The following is a 21,265-nucleotide window of genomic DNA, read 5'->3' as shown; positions in this document are numbered from 1 at the left end:
TTAGAAATGCAGCCTTTTCCTGTCCATATTATTAACCCTTGAAAATGACCCTTGACTATACCCAGGGTTCCGTCACTAAACATGAAGGGGATATTAAGCAAACCCTTAGGCTGGGCTCTCCTAAAGATGAGCTTAGAGATGAGGATTTGTGTGGAAGGGATTTATTGGGAAGTCCTGGAAAATGAGGTAAGCGTGTGGAAACCTTGGATCATGAGTGAAGGAGTCTAAGTAAGGACATGATGTAAGCCAAGTCCCATCAAGGGTGACCTTGACCCGCCCCGCTTGGACTCCCGGGGAGAGTGTACGGTCAACTCAGAAGAGTCCTGCTCAGGGATCAGGGGGTCAGGGTATTTGCACACTCACATCCATCACTCACTGGGGAGGGGATGCCCAGGGGAGCATGTGTCCCCAGCCATTCTGGCTCTGCAAATACAAGCGAAGTGAACCCCAAAGCTAGAGGGCAGCTCCATACCTAGAAAGACCATTGCTGGCTGTTAGAAGTAAGAGCTCACCTTATACACAGTCTTTTGTCTGGCCATTTGTATATTTTGAACTCAAATCAAATAAGAATTGCATGCCTACCAGGAAAGAGAACAGCAATGTGCTATTCGGACCTGTGAGTTTTTGCAAACAGTGGCTAAGGTGGTAGCGTTAAAGCTGTAAGTCCTCTGTTGATACCTATGTTCGTGTATCTGTAGCTCAGAAAGAACTTTACCTTTCATTGTGTATTTGATGTTTTCCTATCTTCAGAGGCTGTTAATAAAATTACAAAGTCTCTGAAATTAAAGGTGCAAGGATCTGATTGGTTTATAGAGAAAAACTCTTACAGAAATTATTTCCTATAATTATCAGAAAATAAGGACCTTAAACTTCTAAAACTTTAAATATGTTAGCTGAAGCTAACTTAGAAGCAGTTTAGGAATCCATATAATTAAGGCAAATCTTTGGCAAATGAGACGAGTTTAATAATTTTGATTTACTGAAAATCACTATGTCTTCTCTAATTGATTAATGCTATGTATAATAGGGGACTTTTATTCAAAAATGTGTTTTTTCTTAGACTTACTCCCTTTTACTTATCAAAGAAGCTAACATTATTCCTAGTTAATGTTTAAGGCTCTGAAAAATGTAAATTTGTGTTCAACTAAATTGAATCATTATTTTGACAATCTCTATATTTCAACAGTAATTATGTTTTGTAGTGTGTCAGCTTGAAGATAATTTCCAAGCTTTTAAAGTAATTTAAACCCTTGGACTGACACTAAATTGCATTAACTAAAGGATAATCATTGGATGCCTAGATCATTTCTAAGCAAGATGAATGCTGAAACATTGATTACTAAGCAGTTTTGCATCTATAGACCCCTGCTTCTTATTTTTACATTCATTGGGCCATATTAACATGTACATTTTTACTACTTTTAGAGGTTCCTTAAGGGAGGCATGTGGCTATAGAAATTTGTTATGTCAATTCGCAAGCTCTGCTAGCTTCTAAAATGCTGGTGTGTGACCTGGTTCTCAATTAACCAACCCATTGTTTGCTGGATGAAAGAGAAGTTACTTACTTTGGTTAAAAATTATAATTGCGACAATCAGTTAAGACTATACCAGAAGCAACAGTGAAGGGAAATACAACTGAGTACATGCTCCTATTTTTCAAGGAAAAGAGTAGTTTTGCCCTAAAGCAACGTCTCAAATTTTTTTGTCTCTGAGTATCTTTATCCGCATAAAAGTGACAGAGGACCCCAAAGCGCTTTTGACTTTAGAGTTTTAACTATCAATGTTTTCTGAATTGGAAATTGAAACTGAGAATCTTTAAACATTTATTTTATTGAAGTACAGTTGATGTACAATGTTGTGTTAATTTCTACTGTACAGCAAAGTGATTAATTTATATGTATATATACATTCTCTTTCATATTCTTTTCCGTTACAGTTTATCACAGGATATTGAATACAGTTCCCTGTGCCATACAGTAGGACCTTGCTGTTTATCCATCCTCTGTATACTAGTTTGCATCTGCTCACCCCAGACTTCCAATCCATCCCTCCTCAACCCCTCCTCCCCACTTGGAAACCACGAGTCTGTTCTCTGTGTCTGTGAGTCTGAAACTGAGAATTATTTAAATGCTTATTTATGGACACATTTGAAGAGGCCAATGAATGCATGGCATGTTAATAGCATCTTAGTATTATTTTTAAATGAGTCCTGTCCTCACAGACCCCTGAGACCTGTCCTGAAGTACAGTGTCAGTTTATTCCAGAACATGAGGGAGCTAGTGAAGAATAAACTTACAAAGTGAATTTTATTTGCCTTGGTTTTTTTTTTTTTTTTACAGATCTTTATTGGAGTATAATAGCTTCACAATACTGTGTTAGTTTCTGTTGCACAAAAAAGCTATCAGCCATATGCATACACATGTCCCCATATCCCCTCCCTCTTGAGCCTCCCTATCCCATCCCTCTAGGCGGTCACAAAGCACCGAGCTGACCTCCCTGTGCTATGTTGCTGCTCCCACCAGCCAACTATTTTACATTCCATAGTGTATATATGTCGATGCTACTCTCACTTCGCCCCAGCTTCCCCCTCCCACCCCAAGTCCTCAAGTCCATTCTCTGTGTCTACCTCTTTATTCCTGCCCTGCAACTAGGTACCTCAGTACCATTAGAACACTACCTAACACCATACACAAAAATAAACTCCAAATGGATTAAAGATTTAAATGCCTTCGTTTTTAATAGCTGAATTCAGAAACTCTCACTCTTCTCCCTATTCCGAATGGCTCTATGGTTGTCTGCATGGGTTCACTAGGAAACTGGCCTCCTTTTTACTAGAATATAATTGGAAAAATTACTTATGCAACCAAGGTCTTGACTGGAATGTCATATTTGAAAATGCTTCTTATTTGATCTGGTAAGACCAATTTTTTTTTTTTTTTTTTTTTTTTTTTTTTTTTTGCGGTACGCGGGCCTCTCACTGTTGTGGCCTCTCCCGTTGCGGAGCACAGGCTCCAGATGCGCAGGCTCAGCAGCCATGGCTCACGGGCCCAGCTGCTCCGTGGCATGTGGGATCTTCCCCGACCGGGGCATGAACCCGTGTCCCCTGCATCGGCAGGCAGACTCTCAACCACTGCGCCACTAGGGAAGCCCTAAGACCATGTGTTTTTGAAAACAGCTTTATTGAATATAGTCTATACCATACAATACACTCAGTTAAAGTGTACAATTCAATGGTTTTTCAGAGATGTGCAACCAACCATCACCACGATCAATTTTAGAACGTGTTCACTACCCACCAAAGAAACTCCATACCCCTCAGCTATTACCTGCACCCAATCTCCCGATCCACGCAGCCCTGGGCAACCAGTAATCTGCTTTGTCTCTACGGATTTGCCTATTCCAGACAGTTCACATAAATATAATCATACAATATGTGGTCTTTTGTGACTAACTCTTTTCACTCAGCATCATGTTTTCCATGTTCATCCATGCTGTAGCATGCATCAGTATTTCTTCCCTTTTTATGGCTGAATAACATTCCACTGTATGGCTAGATCACATTTCATTTATTCATTTAGCAGTTGATGGACATTTGGCTTGTCTCCACTTTTTGGCTACTATGAATTATGCTGCTGTGAACATTCCCACACAAGTTTTATGTTGACATATATTTCATCTCTCTTGAGTATGCACCTAGGAGTGGAATGCTGCATCATATGGTAACTCCATGTTTAACATTTTAAGAATCCTGCCAGACTGTTTTCTAAAGTGGCTTCACTTTTCTCTAAAAATAGTCTATTTTTGTTTCTAGATCTTTTGGTTGCTGAAGGTTCCAAATATTTTAAACACATTCACAATGACTGAATCTCCACAGCAACTCTGAGAGGCAGGGACTACTAAACCCATTTTAGAGGTGTGAGATTTCAGAGAGATAAGGCAACTTGTTCAACACCCCTCAGATGGTAAGAGCAGGCATCACACCTAAGCCCGTCCCCCAAAGCTCCACCCCCTCCCTCTCTATCCCACTGCTCCCCACTCCACCCAGGAGATGCAGTGACCCACGGGCTCTTTCCTTCCTCCGCAGGCCTGCGGGCACCAGGGAAAATTTCTCCATGGCGTTCGAAGGGCCCCCTCTTCTTCTTGCCCTGAAGAATCCCCCTGGCCCTGTGCAGTGTGTTCTGATGGAATCTGCCGAAGGCCCAGAACCAGATCTTGACGCTCTGGAGTCTCTGCACTTCCTAGGGCTGATGGGGACAACACCCAGAGGACAATGGCCTTTGCTGTGTCCCCTTGGCCCATGTGGGGAGGCTGACCGCTAGAGCGCATGTCTAGAGGGAATGAGGGGTGAGGGAGAGTCACACAGGAAGCTGTGACTCTCAGTGAAAATTCATTAAAAGCCAACCCGGTGCACTAGGTATTCTTCACAGCCCGGAGATCTACTTCTGTAGCTCCGAGGTTGTTTGTCTCCCCAGCTCAGCTCTTACTTCCCTCGCCCACTCCGCTAAGGCAGGTTTCCAGAGCAAATGAGGGTGTGGATCAAGATGGTCGCTTCCATCGTAGTAATTAACCTAAAACAATCAAAGTAGATGATCTGGCTACACGTATTGATGCGTGCTCCAAGCCTCGGTTTCCTCATTTGAAAAATAGAAATAATGATATTTACCTCTAATGATATCAGCAACCATGCGGATGAAAAGTTATATAGCACGTTGCTGGGGACACAGTGCCTGAAGAAAAACATTTAGCTTCTTCTCTGCCTCTTAGTGTTGGCAGCGTGCCGGGTACCAGCCTAAATGTCCCCCAGCGTGGATCCTCACGAAAAACATGTGAGGTAGGTCCTGTTACTGCACAAGTCCCCTACATATGGACGAGTTCTATTCCGAGGAGCGCATTTGTAAGTCCAATTTGTTCGTAAGTCCAACGAAGTTAGTCTAGGTACCCAACTAACACAATCGGCTATATAGTACTGTACTGTAATAGGTTTGTGATACTTTTCACACAAATAATACATAAAAAAACAAACACGAAAAATAAAGACAACATTTTTAATCTTATAGTACAGTACCTTGAAAAGGACAGTAGTACAGTACAACAGCTGGCATACAGGGTCTGGCATCGAGTGAACAGGCAAGAAGATTACTCCATAGAGGAGGGACAGGAGGTGGCAGATGGTAGAGCTGAAGGGTCATCAGCAATAGGAGACGGAGGGCCAGCTGCAATGTCACTCACACCTGACGTTGATGGCACAGGTTCTGGTTCCTTGCGGGATTCAGTTCTATCTACCCTCTTGAAAAAACAATCCAGTGATGTCTGGGTAGTAGCTCTTTTTTCTCATCATAGATGACACGGTAGAACTGGATTGCATTCTGAACGGCTATTGTAAACTTCGTGTACCGTTCTACGTTCAGGTCCTGTGCCTCAAAAACTAACAGTGCCTCCTCAGATAAAGAAAATCCCCTTGCCACTTCCTGCATCGTGAATCTCTTCGGTTCTTCAGTTACTTCTTCTTCCTCTCGTCTCTCTTCGTCCTTTCTCTGGGCATCCAATTCCATCAGGTCTTCAGTAGTAAGCCCCTCGTGTTGCACAGCAAGGAGTTCAATGAAGTCATCCTCTTGCAGATCTAGCTTGAAATAAAGATACTGTACTACTGTACTCTATACAGTAAAGTACACAAAAGCACAACCACTTGTAGAGGATGCACGCACATGAGAGCACACGCCAGACACCTGAACTAACTTATGTGACTGGACATGCGAACACGCATGTTCGCATCTTTGGAAGTTCGAAACTTGAAGGTTTGTATGTAGGGGACTTACTTGTATTCCCATTCTACAGATGAGAACACTGAGTCACAGAGGTTATATAATTTACCCAAGGTTGTGTGCAGGGGCTAAGAGGCAGGGCTGGCACTACAACCCAGATCTCCCGGCTCCAAGGACGAGGCTCCTAAATACTTTGCTCTAAAATGAGCCAGAGGTGAGTGAGAGAGGCGTGAAGGGGGCTCCAGAAAGAAGTCCTCCCACGGATGCTGACAAATGGACCAGATGTAGACACAGTCCACTAACAAGGCACTAATGAGCATGAGTGGAGCCATTGTCCCCGTTCCTCCGTCAGGTTTGCTCTTACGGTAAATTAGGTAACAAGACACGCCAGCGTGGTGCTGAACTCAGAAAGCTGACCAGGCTGTGAAGGACACGGAGCTGCACCTGTGATGAGCATTGTTCACTGAGAATCAAAATGGGGCCAGAAGTCAGGGCAGCACCCACCTGTGAGGTCGTCTGAAGTGGACAGAGAACTATGATGGCAAAAAAGCGTCCAGAATCAGGCCCAATAGCTTCTTCAGGGCTCTATTGCACATTCCATCAGTTCCTCACTAACAGTTCCCCCAGACAAGCTGATCAAATAAGGGTTACCATCTTGCGTCCTCTGATTTCCCAAATGCACCTCGACTCCCAAGGCTTCCATCACCTTCTTTGCTCCTAAGAAAGTCAGGCCAAGAGGCACAGACCGTAGGGCTGCTCCAGGACCTAATTACAGTGTTTCAGGAGGGCAGTGAAAAGAGCATTGCTCTGAGAGTCCTGCCTCTGCCATGGGCTGAGACACCACTTTGGCTACTTTGTGCCTCTTCATAGGCCTTGGTTTTTCCATCTCTAAACTCAGGGGGATTGGGCTAGTTCAAGGGATGGAAACATGAGGAATCACTGCTATCACCCCTTCCCATGCCCATAGCAGACACAGCTAATCAACTGCAGCATTCTTTCCCACTGAGCCAGGACTTTGCCTCAGAATCTTTCTTAACACAGGGCTCCAAGCAACTACTACCGATAAATCAGAATTGGCCTCTGCAAGAGGGAACCTGGTTTCCATCCTTGGACACATTGATCTCGAGGTGCCCTCGGCTCTAAAGACATGTCGTTCTCCTCTGTACATACCAGAAGGCACTGGAAGACTCTATCCCATGGGCTCCAGCTCTCTGATTTCATTTTTCTAATTTTTTCTGGACTCCTTATGTCTTGACTGGGAATTTGGAGCTGGGTATGGGGATGCCAACACGAAGTGGCATGGGAATTTGAGCTTCTCCAGGTAGGGTGGTGATCGCCAGGGCCAATTCTGAACCAGAAGGAGGAAGGAAGGATTCTTGCAGGAGGTGGCATTTGAGAAAGGCCTTGAGGGGAGCAGAAAGGTCTTCAGCTGTGGGGAGAGACAGGAGATGCAGAGGCCCAAGGCCGCCCCTCGGCAAGATCCGGGAGGGGTAATTCTGGCTGAAAAGCAGGGGAGAAGTCCAGGTGCAGAGCAGTCCTTCTTCGGAAAGAAGGTGACGAAGACAGTCTGGGCTTGAAGGCCCAGCCAGGAGGAGCCGCTGAATTATTATGGAGCCAACCGGGAGCCCACCGAAGGGGCTGAGTAGAGGACCGGTTCCAACAGAACAGAGCCTTACGGATCTGGAAGGTCATTTCTCCACCAGAAATCAGGGGACGCCACAGCCAGACAGGCTCTGACAGTCCATCGAGCCCACGGGCTTACTTTGCAGGAGCAGATAAGAGACCAGAGAGGCTGCCTGGCCGAGACCACACACCAAAGGGTGGTGCCAGGTCTGGAAGCCACAGCTCCATCCTGCAAGCCCGAGACACCTGTTAATGGGCTAAGTCTGAAGACAGGCCTTGCAGAGGACCAAGAATCGCTGAACGCGGCAGATGGCATACTGCAGCCCCAAGGGATACAAGGGCTACAAGGGCTACAGCCCCATTGCTAGATGGTGGCAATGAGACAGTCACCTTGGTACCAAGTGTGGGGACCTGGCCTCCCAGTAGGACGTGGCTGGAACCTGACGATCTACCGTCTGCTGATGCAGTTGGAATGGTTAACCGCTCTGAACTGCAGGGCTGACTGATCATTTCAAGGGCTTTATATTGTCACCTGTCATATCTAATGCTGCAAGAGGAAGGTTTTCCTACAATGGGCTTCATGGAGAGCTATGTGGCGAATAGCTATATGAATACTGAAAGTTAAATTTATACTAATTAAACTTATGTAACTAGAAATGCTTTTCTCAAGTTGCATGAGTCACATTTCAAGTGCTCAATGTGGTGAGTGGCTATTGCGTTAGATACTACAGAATTGAACATCTCCATCACTGCAAAAAGTTCTATTGGGCACTGCTGGTTTATAGCAGCGGTCAGCTAACTATGCCCCAGCCTGGGGCCCAAATCCAGCTGCCATGTGTTTTTGTTTTTGTCTGTGGCCGAGCTGACTGACTTGTGGGATCTTAGTTCCCCAACTGGGCCCCAGCAGTGAAAGCGCCGAGTCCTAACCACTGGACCACCAGGGCATTCCCTGCCACATGTTTTAATAAAGTCTTACTGGAACACAGCCATGCCCATTCACTTATGTATGGTGTAGGTCTGCTTTTGTGCTGCAATAGCAGAGTTGAGTCCTGGTGACAGAGTCTTTACGGCCTGTAAAGCCTAAAATACTTACAATCTGATCCTTTATACGAAAAGTTTGCTGACCTCTAGTGTAGACTGTCAAAAAGTGACATGAGGATCTTTTCTGGAAAGAGGCTCACTGGCAGACCCAGGAATTACTAGTGGGTCCCAAGTGTCAGGATGACTTCACCCCACCACAGGCCCCCCTGGGGAAGGAGGTAGGGAACATAACGCTGGCAGCATCGCTACGGAGCTTGATGGGGGTGCAGGATGCCCCTCCCCAAGCAGGCGCCTTCACCAGGGTGACTGACCTTCTCCAGGGTGTCTGACCTTCTCCAGGGTGACTGACCTTCTCCAGGGTGACTGACCTCCTCCAGGGTGACTGACCTTCTCCAGGGTGACTGACCGACCTTCTCTAGGGTGACCCACCGCAGAGACAGGGGGTGGGACGTGGTGTTTGGGTGGCTGCGAGTCTACCCAGGAAAACCACACACGAGAAGGAGCTCTCCATTTGCTTTCTTTATTTTTCTCTTCTTCCCAGGTCAGTGAAGCAGCAACACTAATAAAAAGTGAGAAGAACTGCTTTCTTGCACGGCAATTCAATAACCCCTCTCACACCGACGCTCACAGATGAGTCTAAGAGCTCTTCATCAAACTCAGTCTAATCGGGATGGTCTGGCATCTCACACACCAAAAATAACTCCCGGAGTGATGTCGGCCAGCTCAGGAGCGCTCGCTTCCGGGAAAGGACTACATTGAACAGAGAGGCTGACAGTCAGCCTCTTTCCAGCTCTTTTCAAGTCCTAGCAGGTCAAAGAGGAGGGCCAGGCTAACTGCTCTGGTTCCTCAGGGAGGTGGGCACCTCCTGCTCTCCCCAGCCAGCGAGCCCCCAGAGCTACTGCAGCAGCGGGAAGCTTGGGGGGTTCTCTGTGGACCCCACTGCACGCCACGAGCCCCAAAGCATGTCTGCTGCCCACACTCACTCTTGAATGATTTTAGCCTTTCTCTCCCTTTATGTGCGTGATCCTTTGTTGAAAGGGAAACTAAGCTGATTCAAGAGGCCGACTAATGCTCACTTGGTAATGTCTCTATTGTCAACAGAGTGAAGGATTTATGTGCAGCAGCTTGGAAGGTCCTGGGGCCAGAGAGGGTAGATTCTCTTAGAATGCCCATGAGCATCTCGAATGGTCACATTTGGGACAGCAGAGCCCTGGGAATGCTGCCACTTTAGCCATGCAAATTGCAAACGCATGGGGAACTCTTGCTGTCATGCAAACAGGAAAAGCACCAGTTTCCCTTCCTGTACAGCCAGGAGGCCCTCAACAGGCAAGCTCCTCTCTCTCGCTCAGACTCCCAGGATGACTTGTTGAATCCTCCCACCAGCCTTCCTCTGCTGCCCTGCCCAAGTTATTTGGATAAATGGGAACAAAGAAACTATCCTAAGCCTCCCCTCGGGACCAGCCTTGCAACGCACACATACTCCCAGGCCTTCTTGAATTACAGAGAAAACAATGAGGAGTGAGTTCTCTATGGAGCTACAACCAGGGTGGTTTAATTTGCAGGGGTCCAGGACACGACTCAAGAGTTGGGAGGTCACCCGCGCTGTCTTCTTTTCCGCCCCCGCAGCTTCAGCCGCCTGGCTGGCAGGCTGACGGGCTGCTTCCCGAACTTCTCCATGATCTCTCTGATCCTGGCCAGGTTGGTTTTGCTGAGTGTGAAGTCGCACTGTGTGGCCCCCATGTCATAGCCGACTATGCAGTTCTTGGTGGACGAGGTGAAACCTTCTGCCTTGGCCGTGACCATGTACTCTCCGGGGTTCAGAAGGCGCCAGTAATCCCCATCACTGGCTGTGAAAAGAAAGCAGGGGAATTCAGAGCAGCTCTTTTCTAACAGCGATATCACCAGCTCTGTTATTCCAAGACCAGCCTCCTGGCCAGAGGGAGACTCACGGCAAGCAGTGTGGAATTTGAGCCCCAGCAGATGCAAATTCTTAATGCATTTTGGAAGCCAAGATGTTTTCCTTTTTGGAAACCACGTTAATGGTTTTAACAGGAAGGGGACTGGGGTGTAGGCTCCCCGCAGTGTTAATACGCATGAGCAGAGATGGAGAAACAATCGCTAACATTCCTTTCTCTGTGACAATACACACCATTCATTATGAACTTGAATGTCTGAATGGTATGCCCTCGCCACAGAATGCCATCTTGAAAAGCCATCTGTGCCTGGCTTCCTGGCTTCCCTTAGCATGGCTGTAAATATAGAATAGTAGTATAGAGGTGGGGCTCTTCACGTCTGAAAAAGAGAAGGAAAGGGCTACAAACGACCTGGGGGGAGGCCCCAAGGTCCACATCTCCTTCCACGGTCCTCTATGAAGAAATGGAACTACAGGAGCAGGTACACGTGGATGTTGCAGGCAGAGTCCCCTGCCCTGGTTACACCATTGGTCAGGCACCCAACAGGCACCTAACTGGACCCGGGTCCATCCTTAACTCAACGCTAGATCCTTGTTGCATAAAGTGGGGTTCTAGGCCAAGGCCACTCTTCCCCAGGGGGCCTACACCTGCTGAGATCACTTGGATCCCTGACATTAAAGAGGCTTCGAGACAGAAAAGGAGACGTCAACTCCCACGTAGCCCATGGAAGGACGAAGCAGGAACCAATCCACTGAACCCTCCAAGCCAAGTTCTGATGTAGGTTGTATAATGATCCCCTTTTCTACATGAGTAATTGGATGCCCAGGGAAGTGTCACGTCCTGCACAAGGTCACACAGCTAGTGATTAGCTGGTCTTCCCGGGCCAGGTTTGTTTTCTGTCTTATGATGATCTGTCCTGCCCGGTCTAAAGAGAAAAGGCTGGATTTGGTGAAGTGCTATGTAGACCCGGGCAAGTTTTACTCATTTGAATGAACCCTGATGTCCTCTAAAGAATGGAAGAGTTCGCCACAACTAGAGAAAGCCTGCACGTAGCAACAAAGACCCAATGCAGCCAAAAAGAAAAACATTAAATAAATAAATTTTAAAAAAGATTAAAAAAATAAAATAAAAACTATATCAAGATTTTTTAAAAAAAAGAATGGAAGAGAACTCGGTGTGAGAATATTTATCTCCCACATACACGCATATAACACTCTGAAGCACCATGTTTAAATTCACATCACAATCTTTATTCATCTGAGACGCCCCCTGCAATGTGGTGAGCTCATGAGAGCACAAGATGTCATGAAAAATGAAATACGCAGGCAGTTGTTCGCCACACGTTTGCACAGTCTACTGCCTGGTAAACAGGCCTCAGTGTGAGAGTCCCAGGCACGCAATGCAGGCAGACGGCTCCCTGACTTTCTCAGCACTGCATCCTGTGTCTTCCTGCAGTGAAAATGCAAGGTTCTCAACGGAATAAAATGACACTTGGTGGCTTTTCCGAAGCTGAGAGCCACGCCCAGCCGTCTTTGTCTTGCTATCAGACAGGCCCGAGCCTCCTGGGCAGGCACGCGCTGAGACGTCTTTCCGAGCTCCCAGCTCCCAGGCACACCTGCCAGAGCCGGCCCTGCACCCTCCAGACCTCCCTGTCCCGTCTTGGCCCCGCGTTAAGCTGTGGGCTCCGTAAGACCTGTGGCTTATTCTTCGCCACTTGACTGTGTGTTTCAGTCGCGTGTCCTTGATGAATGCCAGCTGGATTAAGTGGGATGAAGACAAACAAACATGAATACAAATGTCCTATTAAGGTGAGAAGTTGTACATATTCAGCCTCAGCCACTGTAGGTACTTTCTCCCCGCCAACACTGGAGTGGATTCGTTAAGGCCAAGAACCGGCCACCTGCCAACTAACTTGATAGAGGCCGCTGGGGGCGAGACCTTTCGGTGGCAGTGCCCACCTTGAGAACACATTGAGGTCAGTCTGAAACACCCCAGGGAAGAGGCAGCCCAGGTTCTCACCAAGGGAGATGCTCAGGAAGCCAGGAGTGAAAGAAATCCATAATGAACACGTGCTTGTCAGCTCTACTGATTCAAATTGATAAGACGGCTTTGTAATTCTTTTTCTCCCCAAAATAGCAGAAGTCTCCCTCCTCATCCTCTCCCCAGTCTGCCCACCTTTGCTGGGCTGGCCTCCTTCTTATTACGTCATGGTGCCCTGACAGGGGCGTGTTTAGGGGGTGGGTGCTCTGTGGAGCTGCAGGGGGAGGTTGGCACCCAGCTGGCATCGCCCAGCATCGGTGAACAAAAGGAACAACCCAGGCCCTAACGAATGGCCATTCATTAGCAGGTCGGGTTAGTGTTCCCAAACAAAGGACAGTCACGTGGCATTCTGAACCAGGTTTTGGGCCAACATATTTACATGCATTTAGAAAGCTTCCTTACTAGCTTCTCTCCCTGTGGAATTCCACTTAATACCCGTTTATTTTATGCAAAATCCCTCCTGGAATAAAACTTGTCAGATCACATAAGCCTCAGACAGAAATCAAGGCAAATTCAGAGCTTATGTGGAGCCATGAAGGACCCCGAAACCAACACAATAAAGAACCATCCGTGATACACGGGATTCCTCGGTGATGCGAACATGCTGGGAGATTATTTTGTGGGGAACGAAGGGAGATGGAGCTGCATTTTCCATTAGCTCATCAAAACTGTCTCCTTGATGACAAGGGCTTTGAAATTCCGAGCTCATTAGGCAAAGCTCTCTCTGCTGGCTTGTGGGCCCCTGGGGACATTTTATCTCCCACTCTGTTTAAAACTCTTACTTTCTCACATTGCCCACAAAAGACTAACAGTGCAAGGAATGTTTCAGGCTCTTTTACAGGCACTCATTAATAATGTTTAAAATACAAGGCCTATGCAGAACCAGATCAAATAGCCCCTTTCATCCACAGTGATCACCTGCACCTTGCATGTCTGGCCCGTGACAAGTTTACAATCTGCATTTGTTGAATTAATGAATGAATAAGTGAATAAGTGAATGAATGAATGGATCAGTGTATGCCTGCCTATGTGGGGCAACTATGTACCAAATGCCATGCTACCCAGTGTGCAGCCTTGTGGTCAGTGGCTATAAGACCCTGGAGGACAAGTGGATGCTCGGGAAATATGGCTGCATGAAGAAACAGGCAACTACCTTGAAAGAAGGCGATTCAAGGCATCACACCACAGTCTACTGTTTCGTGGCATTTCACCCATTTACAGAATAACTGTCCTTCTCTGCCAGGCACGTGAGCAGGTAGCCTGGTATTGAAGAGCACCTGGGCCAGGTCTGAATCCCAGCCTCCCCCGTCCTAATGTCCTAGAGCTTCTGCTTCCTCACAGGTCAAATGGGATCACTTGGGGGAGGACAGGGTGTCTTCATGCATGCGACCAGCTAGCGGGGAAAGGGACCCTTCTCTTGTTCAGGGGGAACAGCGTGGGACAAGGCAAGGGGGGCCACATTGAGAGTCTCAAGCTCTTGGCTCAATCCTAGCTCAGCCTCTCGCTGTGCATCTGGGAAACGCCACCTAATGTCCAGTGCGGCTGGCCACCCCAGCACAAGGTAAGCTCTTAGATCCCCAGGTGCAGGTCAGGCCAAGTTAGTGTCAAGTCTTGTTTCTCCCAGTTCAAGTGTGTCTGCAGGCTGAAGAGGTCTCTTTTATGGAAATCATGGTTTCCTTCCTCTTGCTGATGATGACTCTGTTTGCCACACCTGGGCGGGACCTGCCCTGGGTTGAATGATGCCCTGCCCCCCACACCCTCCAATGCCCCACATCCTACTACCCAGGACCTACGAATTGACCCTATTTGGAAAAAGGGTCTTTGCAGATGTAATTAAGGGTCTCAAGATCATCCTAGATTATGTGGATGGGTCCTAAATCCAATGACAAGTGTCCTCATAAGAGACAGAAGAGCAGGAGCCAGGAGGAAACGGAGGCAGAGACTGGAGTGATGCAGCCAAGGAACCTCAGGAATGCCTGAAGCCACCAGGAGCCGGAAGAGCCAAAGGGGGATCCTCCCCAGGGGCTCCAGGGGGAGCAAGGCCCTGCTGACGCCTTGATTTCAGACTCCCGGCCTCTATAACCGTGAGGGAATACATTTCTGTTTCTTTAAACCACACAGTCTGTGGTCATTTGTCATGGCAACCACTGGAAACCAATGCAGGACCCAGTGCCCTGCTCACTGCAGCTGACAGCAAAGCAGTATCTGACGCAGCGCTCCCCAACGTCGCCCCCCCCCACCACGTAGGAAAACCTCTGTGTGTAGGTTTAAACATGCCTATGGGCATGCCATCTCCAACAGAACGCTCGCTGACAATCTGACTTAAGCATCCAACCAATTCTGTTCAGATCTGTTCAGATCAACGTGCATCTTTCCCCGCATCATGCTGCAAACATCAGCCATCAAAGTCAAACTGGCCATTTCTCATTTCCCCCTGAACACGCCAAGTGCCATCCCAGGTGATGAGAGTCCTGGGGCACAAGGGTAAGCCTGGGCTTGTTTTCATATCACTTTCTAATCAGCAAAGAATAAGGCAGCCCTTGTGCAGATGCTCGGTGTCTGCGGGCTGCTTCCCAGCCAGCGCTGGAGCTCTGGAGCAAGCAGGGAAACAGCACGCAGCTGCTCCAACACCTGGACCCAAGCCCCACCCGCCTCCTGAACCTTCAGTGGGTCCTTCAACCTCTGTGAGCTTCTGGTTTTCACCTGAATAAGGGACAGAGAGAAGCCAGAAAGGAGAGGCTGAACACCTTGCTTTCCAGGGGCTCCATGGAAAGTTGGAGAAAAGAGATAATAAGCCAGGTCAGAGGAAGAAGTTTCTGGGCCTCAACTTGTGGTTTTAACTCAAGTAAAACACTTCAAGAAAATGGATATTTCCTCTTGAGAAACAGTCCACACACATTATTTGTAGTTACCTGTTCGGATGTCATGGTTAACGCCCTCTACGGAGATAACAGCATTTGGAATTCCTTTTCCATGCGAATCCCTCACCAGGCCTTTGATGCCCCGATGAACCTGCTCGACAAACAGGAGAAGGAGATGAGCTCACCGATCAGCCGGCACAGAGAAGAAGGCCAGAAACCTAACGCCAGCCCAGCACCGCCAAGAGCCCCCCACAAAGCTACGTCTGGCTCAAAAGCTCCCCGGCTCTGCATGGATTTGGTGTGTAAATTTCTGTATTCCTTTTGGGTCCATCTACTGGAAAGTCTTCCACTAGAGTTAAAATATTCCAGAGGTTTAGAAAATATTAGGATCTGAGATGGTTCATAAAAGACACATGTGTTAAAAATGGAATTTAATTTTTATAGGCATATTTATTTTGAATTTCCTGGACTCTACAGACTTAACACATAGACTTTAAGAGTCAAAGAGGGGCTTCCCTGGTGGCGCAGTGGTTGAGAGTCCGCCTGCCAATGCAGGGGGCACGGGTTCGTGCCCCAGTCCGGGAAGATCCCACATGCCGCGGAGCGGCTGGGCCCGTGAGCCATGGCCGCTGAGCCTGCGCGTCCGGAACCTGTGCTCCACAACGGGAGAGACCACAACAGTGAGAGGCTCATGTACCGCAAAAAAAAAAAAAAAAAAAAAAAAAGAGTCAAAGAGGAGAGAAAAGACTCAAAAGCATCCCTGTAAAGTACAGTTCATCCGCAGGGCCCTTCCACTGATGAGCTGTGTCACATGACACACACCAACTCTGACCTCGTGCCTCAGGTTCCCCCATCCGAAGATCCAAGATGACATATCATCATTTCCAGTGACATTCTTTATGCATATTGCTATGCCTGGGCATTTTATCCATAGGAGGCTCTTTGGCTAGTCGGGGATCATCACGTTAGAATGACTAAGGCCTTCTCTCTCTTTGTTCATATATGAAATGAAAAAAGAGCCTTCCCTTACAAAATTCCAGAGTGGGGATGGAGAGTGTGCTCATGGCTTCCCAGGAGGGCAGAACAGGTTCACACCCTTCTGTGCCAGGAAAGTGGGCTGTGGGCTGTGGGCTGCACTGACCCTCTCAGGATCCTCATGGATCAGACTTGGATGCTAAGTCGCAATGCCAACCTCTGCCACCATGGGGAGGTGCAGGTACCAGGAAGCTGGCAGCCCGAGCCCTTGGCTGAATGCTTCTTCTGACTCAACTATGAGAACCTATGGAAGAAGCACAACCTCCCAATACAGCCTCAGAATCTTACTTCCTAATGAATGTGAGTCACGGTAGTCATATGAAGTTCCACATTCTTTTTATCTCTCTGGTTCCTGTGAGTCTGTTCCTTGTAGGGGCATGGATGTTATTTGGTTAGTTTTAGTACCAAACTAGAACCGGTTTGCTCAATGCTACAAGACAGGCGTATCCTTGAGAGCAGGAGGAAAAGAAGGCGTGCGAGGGTCCTAGCATACATGGCAGGACTTCCTCACCAGCTACAAGCAGAAGCTCAGCGGGCACTTGTTATAGAACTGTTCCCAGGTGACACCCGACACCTGCAGCAGTGACTCCTCAGCCTCCGAGCTGTTATGGGCTGAACTGTGTCCCCCACAAATCCATATGTTGAAGTCCTTACCCCCAGGATCTTAGAATGTGACTGTATTTGCCAGTATCTTAGAATGTGACTGTTTTTGGAGATAGCATCTTTAAAGAGCTGATGAAGCCCTCAGAGGGGGCCTTATAATCTGACTGGTGTCCTTGTAAGAAGAGGACATTTGGACATGCAGGGACACCAGGAGTGTATGCACACTGAGTAAAGCCACGTGCGGACACAGTGGGGAGGTGGCTGTCTGCAAGCCAAGGAGAGAGGCTGCAGGATGAAACCAACCTGCTGACACTTTATTTACTTATTTATTTTTTTGCATACGCAGGCCTCTCACTGTTGTGGCCTCTCCCGTTGCGGAGCACAGGCTCCGGACGCGCAGGCTCAGAGGCCATGGCTCACGGGCCCAGCTGCTCCGCGGCATGTGGGACCTTCCTGGACCGGGGCACAAACCCGCGTCCCCTGCATCGGCAGGCGGACTCTCAACCACTGAGCCACCAAGGAAGCCCCTGACACTTTAATTTTGCACTTCTAGCCTCCAGAACCATAATTTCTATTGCTTAAGTTCCCCAGCCTGCATATTTTGTTATGCAGCCCTAGCAGACTAATACAAGGGGCCTGAGTATACTGGCTGGACAAACCCTCCTTCCCCACGGAGCAGCATCCTAGAACCCTGGAAGCAGACTCACTCACCATGAACCAGTGGGAGCAACTGACATTGACTTAGAGCTCACAGACAAGAGTTCCTTCTGACACTGTAGTCGCTAGCCCAAGGTGATGGCCACCGTAGGAAGCACTAATTTGATCTCAGGCTTTTGGCCATCTCAAGGGCTTCGTTCCCTAGCTACACCCCATCACAGCCGTGTGCCCACGACATACCTGCTCCATGAACACGATTAAAGATTCCCGATTATTCTCCCACTCCTCAGGCAGCTCGCTCTCATGCGGATATTTATCACAGCCCACATAGATGGACAGCTCGAAGCAGTTTGTGTGAAGGTAGCTGAAATCGTTGAGACCTGCCGAGCCAACCAGACAACGTTTTAACTGAACAGTGCTCAAAGTGGCCCTGGGAGACAGCAAGAATGTTCAAGAATGTGATTCAGAGGACTTCATTTGAACAAGGAGATATCAAGTGTCTACTCTACACAAAAAATTAATTAGAGCAACTGATGGGGGACAGAATGGGGGGTTGAGACAGAGAGAAGATGCAGCCGGAACAGTCTGTGGGGAAGACAAGCATAAGTAGGACATCTTTGACAAAAGGAGGACTGAAATGTTTTTTAGATAAAATTTTCATTTTATTAAACTCAGATTAATACTATTTTTAGGATAAAGGTATCATTTCTTTTTTCTTTAAAAAATTTTTTTTCTTTTTTTAAAAAATTAATTTATTTATTTATTGGCGGTGTTGGGTCCTTGTTGCTGTGTGTGGGCTTTCTCTAGTTGCAGTGAGCAGGGGCTATTCTTCGTTGTGGTGCACAGGCTTCTCATCGCAGTGGCTTCTCTTGTTGCGGAGCACGGGCTCTAGGTGTGAGGGCTTCAGTAGTTGAGGCACACAGGCTTCTGTAGTTGCGGCTCGCGGGCTTAGTTGCTCCGCGGCATGTGGGATCTTCCCGGACCAGGGCTCAAACCCACGTCCCCTGCATCGGCAGGCGGACTCTCAACCACTGCGCCACCAGGGAAGCCCTTGAAACCGTTATCATAATGACACCTACAAAGACCCATTTTCCAAATAAGGTCACCCTCACAGGTTCCAAAGATTAGGAAGTAGATGTATATTTGGGGGGTCCCATTCAACCCACGACAGTACCCAAAATGCATAAATGAATGTCAGATGGCATAAAGTCCAGGGGCTCTCTTCCCAATATTTTATTTTTGGAAACCATTTGAAATAACAAGAACACAGTGTTACTATGTTATGTGTGAGGCCAAGAGGACTCCCCCAGCAGAAGGCGCCACCAACAAGCCTGCCCTGGCTTCTGAGAGTCAAGGCCACAGAGAGAGGAAGTTGGCTGGGCTGGTCTCTCTGTTGACTGGGGACAAAAAGCAGGTCCTCCTGCGCTTCAGCCTCGGTCCTCACCCGTCCTCTCTTCCCTCCTTCCTCGGAGCGTTCAGTGATACATCCCTCTGTACAAATGTCTGTTTAAAAATCAGAGCTTTGGGTGTCAAGAGCAATTCTGTATTGATCTGCTGTCTAATCGATAAAGTCACAGACAAAAGGGTACAAAATACACAGCCACTCCCTCTACCAGATTCCAGATTCGAACCATTCACAGGTCACCAGCCATGGGCCTTTGATCACATCTGTGATCAAATAAGGACAGTAACAGCAGTGGGATAAAAGGAGTGGGACGGTGTCAAGTTAATGGAAAATTCCCTCACAGGGCCTTGTCTGGCTGAAGAAGGTTGGTCAAAAATGCCAGGTCAGCTCATTCAGTGGAACCCGAGGCGTGGAACCTCAGGCAGCGCCCATGGATCAGCATGGACAGGCCTTCCCGGGAGGGCTGGACCCCTCTGCACACACACACGATTCTCATTATCCCAACCTCCAGGCCTTGTTAGTACTGAAATAAATAAATGTGATATTTAAAACTCCGGAGTGGGTCTGCCATTTTGCAATCAGTGCTAGAAGCGCTAGAAGAATTGGCAAACTGAGACACCAGGAGACCGGTGGAAAACTTGCGCCACGCTATCGTTAACGCTGAATTCCAGCCCTTCAGCGAATGTCACGCAGCTGAGAATCCTCCGTAAGAAATGGCTTCAAAAGTGAAACGTGTGGGCAGGAGGTGTGGGGTGATCCAGATAGCTCCTCCCGGCGGAGGCTTCTTCCTTTGTGTTCTCTCTGGGCCTGGAATCCTGCTCTTGTCACGGCTTCGGTGTGGAACACGGGGCCACGCAACCCTCAAAGCTCTGTGGGCCCAATGCTGTCACAACATCTGCCTTCCTTGTGCGGGAGAAGATGCCAGACAGCTGCCGACACAAAGAAGGTCTCACATCCCTTTGGAGTTGAAATGCACACACTGCAAACGATGTGCCTTTTGAGCTGGACTGGACCCTGCTCCCAGCTACCCACTCCCCACTAACGAAGGCCTGTCGGTGCACCGCTAACGAGTGAGCAAGACCCAAACACTAAGAAGGAGTGGAGGGGGAGGAGAGGAGGGAAGGAAATTAGAAATCCCATCTCATTAATCTACAAAGAAATGAATCTGCAGACTTCGTGACACCGCCTGCAGGAAGAATGATTAAAAAGGCTTAAGCCACCACATGGCTCTGCCACAAAAGTCCCTGAAATAATGGAAAATACAATTGATAGAAACAAATCAAATGCTGCTGATGTGATTAAGTGGCAGCTGACTTTTCAAAACGTTGCTATTGACCCACTGCTGACAAATCCCGCAGTGTCTGAACCCAATTTAGTCACAGCAGCCATAAAACCTAAACAGGGGCTTCCCTGATGGCACAGTGGTTGAGAGTCCGCCTGCCGATGCAGGGGACACGGGTTCGTGCCCCGGTCCGGGAAGATCCCACATGCTGCGGAGCGGATGGGCCTGTGAGCCATGGCCGCTGAGCCTGTGCGTCCAGAGCCTGTGCTCCACAACGGGAGAAGCCATGACAGTGAGAGGCCCGCACACCGCAAAAAAATAAAATAAAAATAAAAAACCTAAACAGATACTTCACATAAAGATTATTGTAGGTTTTTAGTACTAGAATTGAAAAAGCAAGCATGCTTTTTTTGGCTATAGGAAATTTTCTTGATAGGGATTTGCATTTATTTTTTTTACTTTGATCAGAGCAAAACCCTGATGGAGAGAAATAAAACACCTCTGCTTGGTGTGTAACTAAGAAAGAAGTGGCAAGCTTTCTGCATATGTTTAAAAATGGCCATGGGGACAAATATGTCTACTCCTTTTTAATTTTTTTTCCCCAGAGTGTCACATACCTCTAAGGTATGTGAAGGTTGAACCTCTAGCAAAGGAAAATAATATTAAAGTTAATTAGTACGGTGAAATAGAGATTAAGGATATGCTCATAAAAGATGTTTCATAGTGAGCATGCTACTAGAAGAGCAGGGAGGGTAGGGGGTTGGAACTTATAACTGAGTGTTTCTGACAAGCAAAACACAGAACACACACATCCACCATCTATGTAATGCTCACAACAGTCCTAGAGGGATGATTGTCATCGTCATCATCATCATCATCATCATCACCATCCTCAAGCCCATTTTACTAATGGAAAATATGGGGGTGCAGAGAGGTAAAGTAACTTGCCCAGAGTCACACAGCATTTAAGTGATGAACCAGACTTTGATCCCAGGTCTATCTGACATGGGATATTTTTCAAATTCATCAGCAGTTTGACCCAC

The 21,265-nt window shown here is 47.7% G+C and overlaps 1 protein-coding gene across 6 annotated transcripts in view; it reads right to left on the bottom strand.

The window, feature by feature from the left end:
- Positions 1-8,930: 8,930 nt before the first annotated feature.
- Positions 8,931-21,265, bottom strand: part of CPXM2 (carboxypeptidase X, M14 family member 2) — a 134,221-nt gene continuing 121,886 nt past the window's right edge. The window contains exons 12-14 of one of the 6 annotated variants that reach the window (XM_060098448.1): positions 17,776-17,915; positions 15,292-15,391; positions 8,931-10,273 (exon numbers count right to left, since the gene is read on the bottom strand). In XM_060098448.1, the coding sequence (XP_059954431.1) occupies positions 10,020-10,273; positions 15,292-15,391; positions 17,776-17,915 (494 nt within the window). In that variant the 3' untranslated portion in view covers positions 8,931-10,019. The other 5 variants (XM_060098450.1, XM_060098449.1, XM_060098451.1 and 2 more) reach the window with 5 other exon arrangements.

The sequence above is a fragment of the Mesoplodon densirostris genome, chromosome 1, assembly GCF_025265405.1.
Source record: "Mesoplodon densirostris isolate mMesDen1 chromosome 1, mMesDen1 primary haplotype, whole genome shotgun sequence".
Classification (NCBI taxonomy): domain Eukaryota; kingdom Metazoa; phylum Chordata; class Mammalia; order Artiodactyla; family Ziphiidae; genus Mesoplodon; species Mesoplodon densirostris.
Note: the sequence above shows the minus strand (reverse complement) of the source record. Positions and strands in the feature narration are given on the sequence as shown.